This window comes from Notolepis coatsorum (genome assembly GCF_963971535.1).
Source record: "Notolepis coatsorum genome assembly, chromosome: 17".
NCBI lineage: Eukaryota > Metazoa > Chordata > Actinopteri > Aulopiformes > Paralepididae > Notolepis > Notolepis coatsorum.
Genome location: NC_140181.1, coordinates 79,129,139 through 79,150,763, shown reverse-complemented (window position 1 = coordinate 79,150,763; position 21,625 = coordinate 79,129,139). Strand labels below are relative to the sequence as shown.

The 21,625-nt window shown below is 42.8% G+C and overlaps 1 protein-coding gene across 1 annotated transcript in view; it reads right to left on the bottom strand.

Annotated features, from left to right (window-relative positions):
• The window catches only part of mgll (monoglyceride lipase), a gene marked incomplete at its 5' end in the record, with an annotated part of 74,722 nt that overhangs the window by 16,383 nt on the left and 36,714 nt on the right, over positions 1–21,625 (bottom strand). Inside the window, one exon of the mRNA XM_084333506.1 lies at positions 1,945–2,055. Within this exon, the coding sequence (XP_084189632.1) occupies positions 1,945–2,055 (111 nt within the window). The remainder of the gene's footprint in view (positions 1–1,944; positions 2,056–21,625) is intronic.

The window sequence follows — 21,625 nt, the reverse complement described above, 5'->3', positions numbered from 1 at the left end:
TTTTAAATAAACAATAATAAATAATAACAACTGACAACAACAACATCATTGTTATACAACAGACAGGCCTCTTACGCGTCTGTTGTCTTCCACTAGGGAAACCCACCTCCAAAAAATACACAACCGGGGATAGACATCCCAAGATCCCCGGCCCCCACCCCTCCCCCAACCAAACAGCAAAACCACCAATCGACACGGCCAGCGACAGCATGCGGATATATTCACATACCGCCACTAGCCGTATCAATCAACAGCCCCTCTGCTCAATCGAGAAAACAGCGGAGACCAAAGGTCCCGGAACATCCACCCCCGGCCACGCTCCTCCAAGGTCAATCTCTCCAATGGAAGAAGCTGGGATATCTGATCTTGAAACATCTCAAAAGTGGGCGAAGAGTAATTTTTCCAAAAGTGAGAGAATCTGAGTGACTATTCCGATCATAGGTTTCACTAGAAGTGAGAGAATCTATGAGTGACTATTCCGATTCGACAAACATCTACTCAGACAAAACCTAATCAAACGGTGGCCCATAGATGAATAAATGGATAGATGAACGTGAATGTCCATAGATGAATGTCTATCAATCTGTGGGTCCTTGACACAAAACAGGTTGAGAACCACTGGCCTACTGGAGGGAGAGAGAGACAACAAGGCCCCCGCTGTGGGAGAGTTTAGAGCAACTTCCTTCTCAACAAACCCCACATTTAGTCAAATAAGTTGTCTCTCCATTCTAGTTTGTTATTATACCAGTACAGATGGAGAGAGAGAGAGAGTGAGAGAGAGAGAAGAAAGGGAAAGAGAGCGAGAGTGTATGTGTGTGTGTCTCTGAGTGAGTGAGTGATATATACGAGAGATATGCTAGGAGAGAGAGAATATATGAGAGAGAGAAAATAGGAGAGAGAGAAGATAGGAGAGAGGAGAGAGAAAATAGGAGTGAGAAGAGAGAAGAGAGGAGAGAGAAAATAGGAGTGAGAAGAGAGAAGACAGGAGAGAGAAAAGACAGGAGAGAGAATAATATGAGAGAGAGAGAGAAGATAGGAGAGAGAGAAGATAAGAGAGAAGAGAGAAGAGAGAAAGAGAAGATAGGAGAGAGAAGATAGGAGAGAGAAGAGAGGAGAGAGAAAATAGGAGTGAGAAGAGAGGAGAGAGAAAATAGGAGTGAGAAGAGAGAAGACAGGAGAGAGAATATATGAGAGAGAAGATAGGAGAGAAGATAAGAGAGAAGATAGAAGAGAGAAAGAGAAGATAGGAGAGAGAAGATATGAGAGAAAGAAGATAGGAGAGAGACGATAGGAGAGAGAATATATGAGAGAGAAAGAAGATAAGAGAGAGACGATAAGAGAGAAAGAGAGAGAGAGAAAATAGGAGTGAGAAGAGAGAAGAGAGGAGAGAGAAAATAGGAGTGAGAAGAGAGAAGACAGGAGAGAGAAAAGACAGGAGAGAGAATAATATGAGAGAGAGAGAGAAGATAGGAGAGAGAGAAGATAAGAGAGAAGAGAGAAGAGAGAAAGAGAAGATAGGAGAGAGAAGATAGGAGAGAGAAGAGAGGAGAGAGAAAATAGGAGTGAGAAGAGAGGAGAGAGAAAATAGGAGTGAGAAGAGAGAAGACAGGAGAGAGAATATATGAGAGAGAAGATAGGAGAGAAGATAAGAGAGAAGATAGAAGAGAGAAAGAGAAGATAGGAGAGAGAAGATATGAGAGAAAGAAGATAGGAGAGAGACGATAGGAGAGAGAATATATGAGAGAGAAAGAAGATAAGAGAGAGACGATAAGAGAGAAAGAGAGAGAGAGAAGATAGGAGAGGAGAGAGAGAACATAGGAGAGAGTGAAGATAGGAGAGAGAGAACAGAGGAGAGAGAGAAGATAGGAGAGAGAGAACATAGGAGAGAGAGAAGATAGGAGACAGAAGATAGGAGAGACAAGATATGAGTGATGGTGTGTTTACCTTGAAGGGTGTGGCAGAGTCTGGGTTCATCTGGACCATGGGAGCGATCAGAGCCACTCCTGTGAAGTCACTGGGTCTCTCACATGCAGTTAGGATGGAAATGGCCCCGCCCTAATGGAGGAAAACACACATCTGTTAACTGTCGGTAGTGTGATAGTAAAGGGTTAACCTTCTGTAGTGTGGCAGTGGGAAAGGGTTAACATGATCATTCACTCCTTGTTTGATGATTACTTTATGCTGTTGTGGCGTACCACCGGTACACATGCTTTTTGGATGAGTTAAAGGACTCTAGGTCTGTGGCAAATGAGATAGGGTTCTTATTATTCCCAACATTATGGAGAACCTTCCTCTCTGTGCGTTCAGTATTAACACATCCTGCGCCATAAACGTCGTACAACGTGATTCAAGTTCATGCTAATTCTGCCATTCCACGGCGTACAACGTTATTGAGATCATATTTAATTTTTTCACCATGTTATTCATAATTCCCTCACTGAGCCTGGTCTGATGCAGTGGGAGCCTGCACAACTCTGCAACGCTTCAATACTGCCGCCTGGTGGATGATCGGCGAGTTACAACCGGAAATGGATCTCACGTGATCTCGGTGCGTCTGGGAAATGCGTCCGGCACTCACATAATGTTGCGGGACTACAGACACACACTGGCGTGCATGGATCGCTGCCATAACTCAATAATAGAATTAGATGATTTGGACGTTTATTATTATTATACAAACCGGAAATGGATCGAGTCGATCGCCGTCAAATAAGTGGGATCTTTTTCATCCAGTCTCATCGGCGAACAGTAAGAGGATGCTGACGTCATTTTTTTTTCTTTTTTTCATCCCACCCTTCCTGGTTGTTGCGTACTTTCCCCTACTGTTGGTCCGGGAGACCGGAGACTGTCACATGCTTTCCTCCGACGCATGTGCAGCCTGGGGCAGGCCAACCTGGCCGCGCAGGTTCTCACCGGGGAGAGTGTAGCGTGTGGGAGGCCACACTATCTCTCCTCAGTTCCAACCCTCGCTGAGCAGGCGCCCCGACCGAACTGTAGGGGTCGCTGTCCACAACGCCCAGGACCCACCCTTCAGCTTTCCCACCCCCTGATACAGCCAATTGTATCAGTGTGAGAGGCCAGCCAAGCTGATAGCAACGCCGGGAGCTGGATTCGAACAGGCGAATCCTAGTGTCTCCCGGTGTTGGTGACGAACGTAATCTCCGTGCGCCACCTGCCCCCCCTGCTGACGTCATTTTCAAGGCGATTGTACATTTCTTTGTTTACAAACCAACTGATCAATAAATCAACCCATACTACATAAAGCATTTACTGACGATCACGGACTTATAAACGACCCCCCCCCCCCCCCCGTTCATCCGCGCATGATGAGTCATAACGTTTAGGATCGTATTCAGTTGGATTTTTTTATAAAGCGTGTATCACGAATAAACTGCAATCGATAATCTATATTATGCGTTTAGGCCTATAACTAGCGTTCTAGGAATTACTGCAGAAAACGATAAAAACATATTTATATTCTAGACGGTATTTTCGTATGAATCTATAAATGAAAAAGTACAACGTTCCTACATCCTGAACGATAGATAATCGATGTTGAATGGTCCATAGTAATGTCAATTTAGCAATACAATTTAAAAAGTTATAGCCCTGCAAAGAAGGTAAACATCTCCATAGGCTTAGACTGGTGGCAGTGATCATACATTGATGGATAGAAGCGTGGCAGGGAATGTGTTAAGCTATCTGGCTGCAAGTTGGGCCTAGTTTAGCAAAAATGTATGGAAGCAGATACGGACCACTAGCCTAGCTTAAAACTCCGGGAGGGTTAAATCAAATCAAATCAAATCAAATTTATTTGTAAGGCCCGACAACACACGTTAATGTCCCCATGGGCCGTACACGTCTTCTTTAACACATTGACGACCAGCATGTAGCGCCGATTTATAGGCCAGAGGACAGAGGTTTGTTTACAAACCGATGTACTTTCTAACAGCTATATATATAATTTATAGTATTGCTATCTGTCCATTCTCATTGTCACTTGAGTGCATAAACCGTGCCTTCATAATGGCTTAAAGAAAATAAAAATCCATCGGTTGGTTGTCATTTTATAGCGCCATGAATATAAGGTTTATCGCGATTTTCGCCTCGTCTTTTTTCTGGGAAGCTAGATATGAGGCTAAAAGCTAGTCACGTTCTATCAAACGCCATTTCTGCTGTATATATACAAATGAAATAAAACAAACTGCGTAGCATCCGGACTATTACAGAGCATCTATGGATGAAATGGGGGCGGCGGGGAACGCCGATTAGTATTATTGATTAGCAATACAGTGTGCGTTCAGGTAGCCATTTTCACTGATCGATCACGTTAGGTTTTAAAACAATGTCCAATCCAGCTGTAATTTGGGGGAATAGTATCCTACCGTCAGGCCATGTGATCGCCGGCAGCATTTCGTCATTAGTCATCGGAATCTGGTAGATTGATATGTCCATTGGCTAATCATAAATCCCATTATTCCAGGCTGAAATATGCGATCGGTAACGTGATCAAAGATGGAGGGTGTTCGTTTGGAACCGAGGCTCATATGAAACGCCCACATACAGTGAAAAGATTTTTTTTTTCAAATGCCCTCAATGATACTGCAGTGGAGCGATGGCGCCCCTAAGCGGATCTGGCCGGTATTGCATGTTTCGAAAATCAAATATGTGGGTAGGTCATGCAAGTCGATCGCAGACGTTAATAGCGTTATTAATATGGAATAAAACAATAACAACTCGCCACGAGTTAACTCGTGGCTCTGGTCCTCAACGGGTGGAATCGAAACACGTATATATACGTGGACGGTCCACATAGTGTTAAACAAGTCAAGAAGAAACATAACAATAAGTCAAGAACAGAACAAGAACACCATAAGGTCCAACAAATTTAAAATAAATGTAAATAAATGAAAAAATTCAAGCACTCCCAGACATACCCCACGCGAAGGTAAGGAAAAACTCACTAAAACCTAACAATAGGAAAAAATGCTCCACAGGCAGTGTGGAGGAGAGAAACCTTAGAAGGGCCATTCAAGGGGGGATCTCCCTTCTTAGATGTCGGTGATAGTAGTGTTGCAGACTAACAGTTGGTTGATTTTAGCCAACAACTAGGCTAGCTGGTGCGTATCCACTTCCATTAATTTGTGCTAAGTGCATTTCCCATAATGTTGCCATGTTCCTTTAAGAATGTTGATGATGCCTTTAACCCCCAGCTGCTCCAGTGGAGCTGCTCAGTGGCCAACAGCATAGCAGATAATGCGCTGGGGATCACTCAGGCATGACTACTGTATGTGTAGCCTATTGACTGGTTATTGTATTATACTACTGTATATGTAGCCTATTGACTGGTTATTTTATTATACTACTGTATGTGTAGCCTATTGACTGGTTATTTTATTATACTACTTACTGTATGTGTAGCCTATTGACTGGTTATTGTATTATACTACTGTATGTGTATCTTATTGACTGGTTATTTTATTATACTACTGTATGTGTAGCCTATTGACTGTTTATTTTATTATACTACTGTATGTGTAGCCTATTGACTAGTTATTTTATTATACTACTGTATGTGTAGCCTATTGACTGGTTATTGTATTATACTGCTTACTGTATGTGTAGCCTATTGACTGGTTATTGTATTATACTACTGTATGTGTAGCCTATTGACTGGTTATTTTATTATACTACTGTATGTGTAGCCTATTGACTGGTTATTTTATTATACTACTGTACCCTATTGACTGATTATTTGTCTTAAGGTGTCATGCCTCCATGGTGTCCAGCCCACATGGACCTACAAGATACTAACATACCACATACAAACTATGCAATGGTGTGCAACCTTACAAAACAACAAAATCAATACTCATATAATCTCTATTTCACACATACAGTAAAATATATTCTGTCTTTTCCCCCACGTGTTACAAAGAAGTTATATTTATTTCATGAGAATAGTGCAGGTTTAAATATTATAAATGTACTGACTGAGATGTGTCTGTCATTTTGAAGGTCAGATTGGAAAGTAGGTCAAAGGTAAATATACAGAAAATAGAAATAGAAACTCTTCATTTCAAGAGTGAATCGGAATGTCAGCCACAATGAACCCAAAGGGTGAGGAGAAACAAAAAAAGATGTGATGAAAGGCAGTGAAATTTGAACCCTATGGAAAGAATGTAGGGTGTAGGGGGTAATGAGCACTGGTAAAATGGGACACTTATGGCTCAGAGTGCATGGGAACAAAAGCAGAACCAAAAAAACAATGCCTATGTAAGGATGGGCATCAATTTTCATTTGTGCGAATATCGTTTTGAAAAAAATGTTGCCCTTGTTTTTACCGGAACCTACACTGTGTAGTGTATTGGGATTAACTGTTACTCTGCTGAACGGCATGCTGGGTACAGCTAGCTAGCCAGGTAGCATAACAGTCTGTTAACACATTCGGGGCCATGGGATGAGTCTAATTAATGTCAAGAGGACCGGGGAATGTAAACAAACGTGGGGTTGTTTGTACAGCTAAATCTATACTTCATAGTATTGCTATCTGTCATTGCTATTCTCATTGTCAATTGAGTCCATAAACCGACCCTTCAAAATGGCTTAAAGAAAAAAAAAACATCAATGGGTTCTCATTTTATAGCGCCGTGAATATAAGCGTTATACGGGATTTGGGACTAGTATATTTTCTGGAAGGCTAGATATAGAGCTAATAGCTGCTAACGTTATATCCAATGGCATTTCCGTTTTACAGATGCTACAGAAATAACAAACTGCATATGATCGGCACGCTCCCAAAGCATGTATGCATGAAAGGGGGGGGGGGGGCGTCGTTTATTATTATTGATTACCAATAACCGTGTTCGTCTACCTAGCCACATAGGCTGATCGCCTGGATGGCTATCAAAACAATGCCAGATCGGGCTGTAATTTACGTGAAAAAGATCTTATCATGAGCCAGTTGGATCCCCCCGAGCATTTCCCCGTTATCGATCGCCATCTGGTAGATTGATATGTCCATTGGCTGATGATAAATCCCCTTATTGCATAGTGAAATCCGCAATTCAAAACGTATCCCGTGCAACAGACAATAGCTATCGCTTCAGATGAGTAGAAAACTACATTAGAGATCCAAAAAAAGAAAGACAACTTCTGCCACAGGGAACACTCTATTATCACGATAGCGCCCCTAAGAGGATCTGGCCGGTATTGCATGTTGGCGAATTCAAAGAGTAGGGTAAATCTGCAGTGCCGCTCGGCGACCTTGAATAGGTTATTAAAATGGAATAAAAGCAATAACAACTTGCCACGGATATATCCGTGCTTCTGTCCATTAAGCATGGAATCGAAACACGGAGATCTCCGTGCTTGGGCGGGAATGTGTTAAGAGCTGGGAGGACAGAAAAGAAAGATAAAGAAAGAGAGACTGGAGATGTTACATTATTTGCCATGTTGTTTCACTAAGTTCACATATTTCAAGCATCAGTGATGTAACGTTCAGAATGAATGTTTTTGTTCCTGGAAATACATGCTAGCTTGGTTAACGTTAGCTGTTAGCAATGACAGCAGCAGGCTACTGTAGCTCGCTAGTTGGAGTGTCTCACATTCGCTATTAATTCAAAACAAAACCCTACGTTAACATGGAAGCCTAGACATTTCAAGTAACTTTCGGAATGAATGCTTTTGTTCCTGGAAATAACTTTAGCTTGCTGCGACTCGCACATATCTAGCTGTTAGCAATGAATCGCTTCACTGAGGAACCCATTAAGAGGAAGGGATGAACAAAGAGAGGGAGATGTAAAAGACAGAAGAGCGACACCTGAGGACAACAGGCTATAAAAATCATGGACCATAAACCAATGCGATGGCATCACTGCAGTGTTTTGAGTAAGCAGTTTGACAATTTTGTAATTTTCTGTAATATTAGACTAGTTTTTAAATGTTTGCACAATCATGTATCATCATTCTTTTCTGGACTGGTGGTTAGACGTTGGAGCTCTAGTAGAGCAAACACACAAGCTTCCAATAATGGTGACTGCACTGTTCCCATGTGCAAGAGTTCGTTTGGACAGTCTGCCTTCTCTGTTAACCAGAAGGCATTTGATTCAGTGGATCACAACATCCTGTTAATGAAGCTTAGGGCTCTAGGCTTTAATGAGGCAGCTCAGAAATGTATTGGTTCCTACCTAACAGGGAGACAACAGGTGGTAGATATAAATGGAGTACTCTCCAGTCCTCAGACAGTAGAGTGCGGGGTCCCGCAAGGGAGTGTATTGGGTCCGCTCCTATTCTCCTGTATATTAATGACCTGAAGGCAGCTTACTCATGTGACCTTTTTTTTTTTTTTTTTTCTTTTTACATGTGATGACTCCGCCTTACTAGTGTCTCATAAAGACAAACAAGTGGTTGAGCAGATATTGAGTGCAGAACTAGAGAAGGTTAGTGACTGGCTAGGCTACAACAAGCTGTCCCTCCACGTGGGGAAGACTGAGTCCATCCTATTCGGGTCAAAGGTCAGGCTCAGAAAATCGCCAGGTTTTAACATTAAAATAGGAGATACTGTTCTCACAGACAAAACATCTGTGAAATATCTTGGTTGCGTCCTGGAAAACAGCTTATCAGGGGAAAGCATGGCTCAACAAGCACTTACAAAGATCAATAACAGGACTAGATACCTAGCCAGAATCTCAAATTTTTTAGATCAGTCAGTGATGAAAATTCTTGCTGGAGCACTCATACAGTGTCACTATGACTATGCGTGTGGCTCATGGTACAACAGTGCCCCCAAAAGTCAGAAAATAAAACTAGACATCACAAAACAAGCGAATCAGGGTAATACTAAGGCTACCTGCCCGAACCCACCTTGACCCATCACACTTTGAGAACATGAGATGGTTAAAGGTGGAAGACAGAGTCAACCAGATAGGGATGTGCCTAGTTCACAAAATCATGCACAGGGTAGTGCCAGTGTACTTCAACAACTACTTCAACCAAATCAGGGACACCCATGCATACCCATCTAGGCGTAGCTCAACTGACTTTGTGCCAGTCAGATTCAGGAGTTGTATGGGGAAGGAGTCATTTTTGTATTCAGCAACTGTATTTTGGAACAGTCTGCCCAGTGACCTGAAAATCGTAGTCAATGCTGTTAGATTCAAGTCCAGCCTGAAGACATGGCTCAAAAGGGACTATAATTAACCTAGACACTCAGCAAAAAGGCACCCTTGCATGTTTATGAGTCTGTTATGTATATGGTATATGTGATGTGTTGTGATGTCATGTCTGTATGATGCATGTCTAAGCATCTCATTCCCCTACCCCCCTACAAGGACCACAATGGAAATAAGCTCAGAGCTTTTTTGTGTTCATCCTTGGCAGTATCTCCTGACTGTGCTTTCTGTCACATGTTATTTTTATATTGTCAAATAAAGTCATTCAAGTCATTCATTCATTCAACGGGGCAAACTTATGGAACTCTCTGCCTACTGGCTTAAAACTGGAGTCCAATGCCAACGTCTTCAGCAGAGGACTCAAGGTATGGCTGAAATCAAAGCAGCAGTGCTCACATATGTAGACGCAGACTGGTTTTGTTGTTTTGATCATGGACTCTTGCTCTAATAACTATTTGTTCTGATTTTACTGTTAATTGTATTATATCTATTCGAAAAGTCTCAATGGACTAATGTTGCAAACTAGCACTTGTCTGTCCACTGTGGCTGGTCCAATGTAGCTGTGGTGTCAATTTTAAATAAACGTTTTCATTCATTAATTCATACAACATGTCTTCTGAACCTGTACTATTCATGTATCCATACCAGTCAGTCCCATAAATAAAATGGTTAGAATTGTACCAAAGTGGAAGAGAAGTTTAGAGCTGTTGATATTTTCCCCTGATGCTCCTCCCCTGTTATTTGAAAAACTACAGATAGTGTAGCTTTAACTGTAGCTCCGCTGCTCTGTGAGGAGCAGTGTTGAGGAAATGCTAGTGATGCACGATATATCGGCCGCCGATATAATATCGGCCGATATGGCCGTTTTTTTACACATCGGTATCGGTCCGATATCAAGATAGGGCCGATATCCGATATTAAAAAAAAAAAAAAAAAAAAAAAAAAAAATTTTGGCCTTAAATAGTTTCAAAATATCAGTCATTTCTGAAAATAAGTTACAAAAGTAAAAAAATTATGCGTTTTGGAAAATAGCTCTTTATTTGATTATCATAAAAAAGTGTTTTCTATACAGAGATATCGACATCGGTAAATATCGGTATCGGCCAGAACAGCAATATTAATATCGGTTATCGGTATCGGCCACAATTTTCACATCGGTGCATCACTAGGAAATGCATAAGGCTCTGTCTTGGCTTAGAGTGGGTCAGAGGCTGGCATGCAGCCTTGTAACATTTTTGTTTAATATTTGTAAAGTTGGTAAACCTGAGTCTTTGTGGTCAGAAGAACTACAACCCACCAATACTAGACATGGTGTCACCAGACACGCATTGAGTCTTCATTTTACTCTACCTCTACCAAGAACAAATGCACTTAAGATAACTGTAATGTATAGGGCTGCTGCATACTGGAATTGTATACCTGTGAATATAATGATTATCAGCAACAAATGTACTTTTAAGAAAAAGTTGAAAAAAGCTCTTATGAATAATGAAATACAGTTCAGTTATTGATTTATTTAGTTAATATTGTATTTGTGGTTGGAGCCTTTTGTGTTGTGATTGTGCAGATATTGAGAATGTACTTAAGCGAAAGTGTTTTTTATGTTTTTATTGTTTTGTTATTACTCCAATGTTTTAAGTTATGTGTTCGGACCCCAGGAAGAATAGTCTTTTCACCAATGGGTGTGGACTAATGGGGATCCATATAATAAACAAATAAACAAACGAGAACCTTCACTTCAAATCTACAAGCCTAATACCCGTCTACAAGTTACCCACTGTGTGCATGTGCTGTACACTGCACCTTGGCACGCGTCAGCATTTGGGATTAAGTCTGTATGCAAATTACCCAAAACAATTATGCTACAGGAACTGGTCAAAACCGGTCACGGTCGAGAGAGACTGAATTGAATGATACGAGTTGAACGAGAGACAGACGACGATAACATTGAAATGTTATCATCTGTGTAATAAATCCCATTGGATTGAGATTGTTATCGTCATCTGTGTAATTGCTTAATTTGAACACAAATAAACATCGAGCGGACATTCCGTTTTTAGTTTTTTCAAAGATAACAATCACACTTTCTAAGAAAACAGGACCCTGTGAGAGGGATTTTATCCCAGGACCCTGACCCTTAACACATTCCCGCCCGGCCACGGACATGTCCGTGTTTCGAATCCAACGGTAGAGGGCCAACCACGGACATGTCCGTGGCAAGGTTGTTTTGGCTTTTATTCCATTTTAATATCCTACTCAATGTCACCGAGCGGCACTGCAGATTTACCCCACTCTTGGAATTCTGAAAAGTGTATTACCGGCCAGATCCTCGTAGGGGCGCTGTCTCGATAATGCAGTGTTCCCTGTGGCAGAACGGCGCCTTATTTTTATTTTTTTTTACTTTGAATGGAGTTTACTGTTAGCTGGAAGCTATACGTGTAGCCTGTAGCTTGGAATACCTTTTGCGACGCTGAATTCACTATGCAGTAAAGGAATATATCATCAGCCAATGGACATATCGATCTACCAGATGACAATCGATAACTGGGAAATCCTTTTGGGGATCCAGCCGGCCCACGGTAAGATCTTTTTCACTTAAATTACATGCTGATCGGGCCTTGCTTTGATAGCCAACCAGGCGATCAGCGAATGTGGCTAGTGGCTACTGAGGCTAACACGGTTATTGGTAATCAATAATCAGAAATGACGTCCCCCGCCCCCCCCCCCCCCCCCCTTTCATGCATTCATGGTGGACCATGAATACCGACAATGTGCATTTTGAGTTTTAGCGATTAAATGTTATTAGCTTAGTGCCCTGTATCTCGCCTTCCAGGAAATATACTAGTCCAAATCCCATATAACGCTTATATTCACGAGGCTATAAAATGAGAACGTATTGATGAATTATTTTTTTCTTTAAGCCATTTTGAAGGGACGGTTTATGGTCTCAATTGACAATGATAATGGACAGATAGCAATACTATAAAGTATAGCTTTAGCTCTACAAACAGCCTCACGCACAATGCAAGTCTGTTTTGAAATGCTGGCCTTATAGAGTGAGATTAGACGGCCCCCAATGGCCGGGAATGTGTTAAAGGCCCAACCAGTGATCCCAATGGGTAAAATCACCAACAATCTGAAATAAGAATGGAGACATTCTCTAGTTGGTTGACTGAGCTCTTGATAGACTAACATTAGACAGGCAAACATGAGGTTATAATTCTATCCACTAATCACTATATTTTGTGACTGTAAAAGGTTGTACTAAAGCAGAATAGAGAATAGAGGGGGGGGTGGGGGCTTAGTTCCAAAACAGGAAGGTATAAACAAAGACAAAGAGAGAGAGAGAAGGGGGGGGGGTCCCAGGGGAGGGATTTGAACCCAGAACCCTCGGAACACAACCGGTGTTCTAAAGCTGTCACTGGCATGAACAGTAACAGGCTGTGAATGTGAATCAAATGTATATGCAAATGACCACAGCGATTAGTCACTTTTGTCCAATGACAGACACCGACAACTGACAGAGACAGGAGCAAGACGTCCACCTCGCTTTTCTCCCCCACATACAGAGACGGAACAGGAGAGAGAACAAGAGGACAAGCGGAGGGATTTGAACCCGGGACCCAGAGGACGCGGCATGCGTATTAAAAGTGGTGGCCGACATGAGCGCTAGGCTAAGCTAGTCTGGTCCTTGGCACATCGGCGACGTTCAGGGTTGCGATTCAAATGCAAAAGCTGCAGGGGCCAAAATCATTAGCGGGGGCCGAGTTAGCCAAGAATCAGCATGTCTGTCATGGTTCAGCATGGCCTCGTTTCAGTTCTCACATACACACAACCACACACACAACCACACACACACAACACCACACACACACACACACACACACAACACCACACACACACACACACACACACACACACACACACACACACACACACACACACACACACACACACACACACACACACACACACACACACACACACACACACACACACACACACACACACACACACACACACACACACACACACACACACACACACACACACACACACACACACACACACACACACACACACACACACACACACACACACACACACACACACACACACACACACACACACACACACACACACACACACACACACACACACACACACACACACACACACACACACACACACACACACACACACACACACACACACACACACACACACACACACACACACACACACACACACACACACACACACACACACACACACACACACATCTATATCTATTCTGGTGTGGGTACATTTGGCCGGCTCGTTCCTGAGCCTAATTTGCTTCAACTTAGTTTGTGCGAGGGTTCTTTTGTCAGGTGTTTGAATATTCATAAGCACTGGGCTAAAAGATGACAAGAGGACCTCTTGAAAAGAGACTGGAGGAAGAGGAACACAAAAGAGTTTCCCCACCAGAAAACCTCTAGACACACACACACTTACACAACCACATACACACACAACCATGTATGTGTTCTCAATTGTGTGCGTGTACAAACATGGTTGTGTGTGTAAGTTCGTGTGTGGTGTGCTCACTTGTGTATGTGTTTTTGTGTGTGTGTGTGTGTGTGTGTGGTGTGCTCACTTGTTTGTGTGTTCTGTTCTCGCTTGTGTATGTGTGTGTGTGTGCTCACTTGTGTGTGTTCTCGCTTGTGTATGTGTGTTCTCGCTTGTGTATGTGTGTGTGTGTACATGGTTGTGTGTGTGTGGTGTGCTCGTTTGTGTTTCATTTGACTCAACGGCTTCATAAAGAGCCTCTCTGTTCTCTATCTCTCTGTGTCTCTCTCTCTCTCCCCCCTCTCTCTCTCTCCCCCCCCTCTCTCTCTCTCTCTCTCTCTCTCTCTCTCTCCCTCTCTCTCTCTCTCTTTCTCACACACACCAGTCATCTTGCTGTGTTAAATAGTGTCATTTCTCCAGCCTGACGTCAACTACTAAGTTGATCAAAAGTCCCATTATCCAGATTCAATTAACCTGATGTTTGAATCCGTGCTTTCCCTGTTCCTCGAACGCTGATTCAGTCTCGTTAATTCGAACCGGACTTGATACTCAGGATAATTGTGCGCGGCCGCCTCACCTGAAAAGACAGCAGGTGTCGATCACAGAAATCCTGATTTTCGAATGGCATTGATTGATTGGAAACTTTATTAACAGATTGCAGAATGGGTACAATACAGTACGGCTCAATAGCCTCGCCGACAAGTTAAATGCATAATCTATAGGCTAATTTTAAGTCCCGCATTACCCCAATCAATCAGATTATATTTATTTAAATGTGCCTGCTGGCAGTAGGCTTAATCATGGAATGAATAATCGAATGAGATCTTGCTAGCGAAAATAATGAGTTAAACTATTTCAGATAAGTTTAACACACACACACACACACACACACACACACACACATACACATACACATACACACACACACGCCAGTGTGAGTGTACAGACAACCATGTTTGCCCATTGGGCTTCTCAAGTTCTCACTGTAGAATATAAGTGTGAATAGAGACTAGAGGAGGTCAAGACAGATACAGAGAGAGAAAGAGAGATAGAGAGAGAGAGATAAGAGATAGAGAGGGAGAGAGAGGGAGAGAGGAACAGAGAGGACCTTTAAGAAGCTGACTTGGAGGGCTCTCGCCCTCTATTTCATTCTTTTGAGAGAGAGACAGCGAGAAAGAGAGAGAGAGAACTCAGAGGGAAGAATGCTGGTATTGTGTGCTGTAGGTCCCCTGGCACTGCGAGGACTTTGATAGTGGAAGATGGTCCCAAGGACCTATAGCTAATATAGCTACTGACATCACAGTCAGGATCTCTGCTTGTAGGCATGCAATTGTCTGAGGAGCTAGTAGCTGCTACAGTAGCATTCACTATCTAAGCATGTGTACATGAAGTCAGGAGTGGCAATGTTATTATCCTGTGGTTAGTGCTTCTCAGTCTGGGACATAGTGCCAAATTCATCTCACTTGACAGAATTTCAAGGGAGTCTAATGGAGGTGGTGGCCTGATCAAAGACATGCATGCTACTCCTGCCATTGCTCTCAACCAGGTCCCTGGCAGTACAACTGGACTTGGTCCCCTGGTCTATGGACGCTACGGGTGTAACGGTACACAAAAACCACGGTTCGGTACGTACCTCGGTTTTGAAGTCACGGTTCCGTACGATTTCGGAACAGTGGGGGAAAGTTTGCAGAATGTGGCTTTTTTCGCTCCACTCGGGGCAATGCAGTGTGCAGTTACTGTTAAGTAGGGCTGTCAATGAATATTTAATATTCAAATGTATAACTGACTTGTAAAAAAAATAAAAAATAAATAACATACATTAGATTGTAAAATGAATATTAGATTGTGGAAAAAAAACAGCCCCAGGCAGGCTTCCTCTCAACTTCTCCTGTGGGCCTGAATGCGCTGCACGACGGCTAGGAGACACGCAACGTCACTTTCATTGCACTGAAGAACGTGCCAGTAGTAACAACAACAACAACAACAACAACCGCATGGCCAGACATCGCCCATGGCCAAAAGGGGGTTGAAGTTCTAACCATGCATAAAATAGCTTAGGAGAACAAGTTTGCCTTTCATTAAGACATACAGTAGTGCAGTCATGTGACCCATGAAGACACAAGATCAGTGATCCTGTTCTTTGAATATTCCAAGCCAGGAGAAATATGGAATACCATGTTTTCATTGTGGGATGAATTAACCTCTTTGATTAAAGTGTGAAAGAATCGACTCAGTTTCTGAATGGTATAAATATGCCCCCTGCTGGCGATCCGCCAGACTGGTTTTGAGTTGTAACGACGTGAGTGACGAGTCAACCTCGTGAGGGTTTAGCCAGCAGCTGGCTTGGTTTAATATTAGCAGGTTTAAGTATTAGAAATCACATTTCTCTGTGGAAAATGGACATAGGAAACTGGTTTACCAAGAAGAAGAAGAAGAGCTCACCTAATGAGGACGGTGAACACGCAGCAGGTGTCGCCACACTAGCAGTTTTGTAGATTCCAGTAATGAAATGGGAACTAGTGGCTTTGTTGACGTTACCACCAAGCTAGCAACTGCTGCAGGGAGATCACCTACATCCTACATCACCACCACCACCACTACTACAGGGGCCTGGGTCGCTGTTTTAGCCGCCAGCAGCAGCAGCTCCCACAGGACCGTATGGCGGTTGTGCATCTGGTAGCAGCCCTTCTCCTGAACCCTCATCTCGGAGAATGAAGCAGTGTAATTGCAGATGTCCTCGGGATGGATAAACCCAAACAGGTGCTACTCTTTTCAGGGTGGTTAACAGACGGGCCCATGTGAGAGAGTAGAATGACATATCCCCTGAGCTGCCCGCTGCCATAGTCCTGCTTGTTCGATGTGTAACGTTACGTTAGTGCTGTCCGTGGTGCTGATGCGACAATGTCGCTGTTTTAGTGTCTTTGTTTTGCACTTATAACTGACTTAGGCCTCATACACTGTTTGTGTATGAATGGTAAGGTTTACTAGTGGTGTGAGACTACAACTTTTTCCATTCTTAATATAAATAATAGGCTGCACTATTTGGTCACAATTAATTCATATAACATTTTAAGTGTCATTAAAATATACAGTAAATAAGCACATAATTTCATGGTAGTCTTAACATAGACAAAGAAGTATATAGAGAGAGGTAGGAGGGAGAGGAAAGTATAGAGAGAGGAAGGAGAGAGGGAGGGAGGGAAGGAGAAGGAAGTATATAGAGAGGGGAAGGAGGGAGGGGGTGAGGGAGAGGGGAGTATAGAGAGAGGAAGGAGGGAGAAGGATGTATAGAGAGAGGGGAAGGAGGGAGGGGAGAGGGAAGTATAGAGAGAGGAAGGAGAGAGGGAGGGAGGGAGGGAGAAGGAAGTATAGATAGGGGAAGGAGGGAGGGGGAGAGGGGAGTATATAGAGAGGAAGGAGATACAAATAGGGATGCACCGAAAATTCGGCCACCGAAAATTATCGGCCGGAAATTGTTAAAAAGGCTCTTTCGGCTTTCGGCCGAAAGGGTTTTAGCACCGAAAATATATGACCGAATGTCAAATAACGTGTTGTTGTGATGACGTAATCAAAATGCGACTACAGACATAGCATGCGCAACGTGTAACATGAGCAGCTTGGCAGCTCTTCCTGCATTCTACAGCCTGTGATAACTAACTCCTCTTGGGAGTAGGGATGCCCCCCGAAACCCGGTTCTAAACAAAATTAGAAAAAAACGGAGTAATGATAAGCTCCGACGTTAACGGTACTGCTATCGGTAGTCTCTAGGAGCGGATTAGCTACGGAGCTAACAGACTAGTGTACCATCCATCTGCGACACAACAGTGGACACAGAGTAATGTTAACGATATGTCGAGTTCATACTACACTACACGTATGAACTCGACATAACGTTAACGTTACTCCGTTTCCATGAAGTGTTTAATTAGCAGCAATCTGTTGTTGAAAATTTAACGTTAAACCGGAAATGGAAATGCGAGGACAGGAAGCAGTCATCAAATCGTGGTAGTCATATTGTAGTCTTTTAGTCTTATTAACTAAAAGATTTTAACAAAATAAAAAGCAGCAGCACTATTGCATAACTGAGTCATGTTTGCTATGTATTTCTTTCTTTAGGGGAGTAGGACATTTGTTTCACAGTTTTAGCATGATGTTTTATAGATGGCTAGGTTAAACACAGGTTTTTGTTTTTAAGAGGGGGGGTTTGATTTGATTGAAGTTTATTTCAAATATGCAACACAACACAACAGACAACAAACCTCTCGTGTGTGTGTGTGTCTTTATGCAGATATTTATGCAGTTTTAAAGCACCTTGGCTTTGTTCTGAATGCACCTTGTTGTAGTTATCCTACAGAGAAAAGAAAATGCTCTTGACTTTAATGCACATTTTGTTGTATGCAAAGAGAAAATGTTTAAATTGTACAATCTTTCAGCAGTCAGTCTGGAATTAATGTATGCATTCAAAAGTGCTGAATAAATGTTTTATGGGCCCATAAGTGATTATTAATATTATTTAAGTAAAGTTTTGCCATAATCATGTATTTTGCCATAATCAGGTAGCAAAAAAAATAAAGAAAATACATTATATATATATATTTATATTAATCATTTTCGGCCTTTCTTCATTCGGTTTTCGGCCAACTGTTTCCTATTTTCGGTATCGGTTTCGGCCAAGAATTTCCCATTCTGTGCATCCCTAGATACAAGATATACAGATATAACAGATGGAGCAGAAAGAGAAATGGAACAGTGAGAAAGAAAGAAAGAAAGAAAGAAAGAAAGAAAGAAAGAAAGAAAGAAAGAAAGAAAGAAAGAAAGAAAGAAAGAAAGAAAGAAAGAAAGAAAGAAAGAAAGAAAGAAAGAAAGTAGAGGTTGGAGAGGGAGGGCAAAATGGAACAAATATTATATTAGTGACATAACATTACATAAGGCTCTGGTGGTGCTTGAGAAAGTGGGACATTGATTGTTGGCAGATGTACTGACAGAGAGAGAGAGAGAGAGAGAAATGGAGGAATTTCTATTATTAGAATTTAAATGAGTTGACATCATATGTGTTAGTGATACACTGCTATTCCTGAAGTCCAGTTAAATTAGATGCATATTAAAAGGGGAATGCCACTCATTTAACACTTCACGAATCAAATAAAAGATTTATGGATTTATATATCTTTTGATGGTGGACACAATGATTATGTCAATTATGTCCTTTCTCTCCAGACACACACTGTTCCAAAACATTAATATTCAAATAATAAAAAGAAAAGGATTGTAGGTACATAATTAACATAATCACAACATAATGCTGTAAATAAAGTGCTGTGTTTGATACATACAAATACATATGTCTATCATTATTATATGTTAAACTACACTGTAGGTTACATTTCTAGGCCCTGCCACTACAGGGCATTATTGTACTACTGATAACGTAATGAGGGGTGCCCCATTTCCTAGGTAAAGAGTTCAACCCCTTCCCCTTGTAACTCCGTTCTGAAGGGCCACTACCCAGTTGAGGGCACTCCAAAACTAGGGGTAGGGCCAAGGGAAGGGAATTGGGATAGGGTTCTGTATCGTTAGTGGCTTAGCTTGGCATCGCTACTGCACTATCTCGCGTACGTGCACGCGTACTGAATAAACCACAAATGTACCTCTAATACCAGTATTAGTCTGACCACACCCCTCATCAGCTTACCTTCATAAGCAGGTGTGTGGTCACCTGCTCTCCTCCTTCTCGCTTTCACCACAAGGAAGAGGTGCCTCGGTAGATCCCCACACTTGACACCATGATGGAAGAAATTGGATTAGGAACAGCTTGGGAAACAAGGATACGTTGACATCATATCTTTATTTTCTCTCTCACTATTTTCGAGAAAATACGGCGATATTGTCTTCGTACTGGAGTGTCTAGAAGATGATGATCATTCTAAAAACCCTCCACCGGTTTTCGTATTGGGAGCACGCCGCTGCATGCTTCTCAACTGCAGTTCCTTGCTGTGTTTGTTGGGGTGAAACCTGTCAGGCCACAGCTGAACTGTCGGACATGCCGCTGTTGTGAGGAGCGGTGCGTTCCAGGTTGGGTGAGTAGTGTTTGCTGGCGGGCTCCACTTGTCTGTTAGTGCTATGGGGGCTACTTGACAAAGTTTATGGAAACCGGCCCCAGGCTAGGGTCCTTTGTTTAGCCGCCTAGGCGACAGAAGGCCTTGGTCTGGCGACCATTATAGTTTTAACTAGTGGGCCGCGACCATTGACACTGGTGATCCCTGTGTGTTCTGGACGAGTGGATTCTCTCTGTCACCGTGTTAAGACCCCATCTTTCATATCCAAATGAGAGTATTCCTTCACGAGGGGATATGTGCATGTAATGTGCGATAGCGGCAGATTCATGTTCAAAGTCAGCTATACAGGCCAGTTGGTACTGTGCTGATTCCGCCGGACGTGGTAATGTCACCGTTGTGAAGCGGTGTTGACGTCTTGTTTTCTCTTTTCTCTTAAAAAGTGAGGAGGGGTTCAGAACGGCGGCCTGTCTGGGTGAGTGTTATGTCATTGTTTACATGTTCATGGCTTACGGTTAGCCGGTCAGTGGCCTGGCGCGGGGTAGCTTAGCTTCTCGCGCGCCGCCGGGAGCTCGCTTCTGATCGCGTGCGTCGTTAGATCGGCGTCTCGCGAGCGGAAGCAATAGCACCCGAACGGTTGGAGCAGCCGTTAGCTTGATGCTATTCTGTTGAACGTGCTTTGATTTTAACATGTTTTACACTCTTGACCACGACGTCATCCTTGACAGGGGATGTTCGTCGACCCTGCCTGAGCCTAGACGGGGATTGCGTCAACAAAGAGGACTGTAGCGACTGGTGGAGCGGCGACGCTGCCCGGATCGAACAACACAGGTCGGCTGTGTTCTACGGTGTCTTGTGACTGCACTTCGCTGATCTGCGTTCCGGGTAGGTACGGGGTTGGCCAGACCTCATAACACGTCTTCTGGTTTTACTTTGCTAAATGTATTGTGAATAACGGTGTTTTTTCCCAAAACGTGTGTTGTTGCAATGCATTTGGGATACGTTGCGGGTTGTGTGTGAGCTGTTTTTGTCACTGGCAGTTAGCTTCTCCGTGCAGATCGTGATGTATTGATCTGGTTGTTGTGTGAGAAACATCATGGTGTTTATGTGTACCGTGTACTCACTACTAAGGCAACTGACCTATGAAGCTATGCTTGGTGACAAGTGAGTAAAAGAATGTTCTTTCTCAGACTGTAATGACAATGAACAGTGAGTTCACACATTAACAGGTTTTCCTGTTTTAACTGGCCGTATTGAGGGTAAAATAGGAGGATTGTGTTTTTCCCCCCCGGTTCCCTGGGGACTTTATCACCTCCTATCAGACATGTTGTGCATTAATTGTGTCTTTTGTGTGGTAGGGATACGATGTGACTCTTAGCTTGATTGCTGAGGTTGTGCTAAATCTGCTGGAGAAACTTATTTCCTAAAGGGAAATTGGTTTGGTTGCTGTCATGTGTGCTTAGCAAGGCCTGTGGTCGATACTAATCAAGAATGATGTATTCTCTCATTGTGAAAAAAACGGCGTTCCTCTGTTGAGTGTTTTTGCCATTTTTTGTAGGTGATGATGGGTTGTGTGTGTCATGTGACCTACAACTGGGTTGTACTGGCCACAGAAGCACATGTGTATGTTGGACCGGGGTTCTTAGAGCCTTCTCTATTCTGTGTTTTTCCTTAGTAAAAATCAGATAGCAGGTTAGCTCATGCGCTGTGTGGAGCTGTGAAACGCTTCATAGAGCTGACTATGACTGTGTCATATTCTCTTTTTGTCGTTACGTCGTATCATGGGTGTGGGGTCGTAAAGGGGTGAACTGGTAACCTTTCCTCTCCCCATTGTTCTGTCGGTCAGGG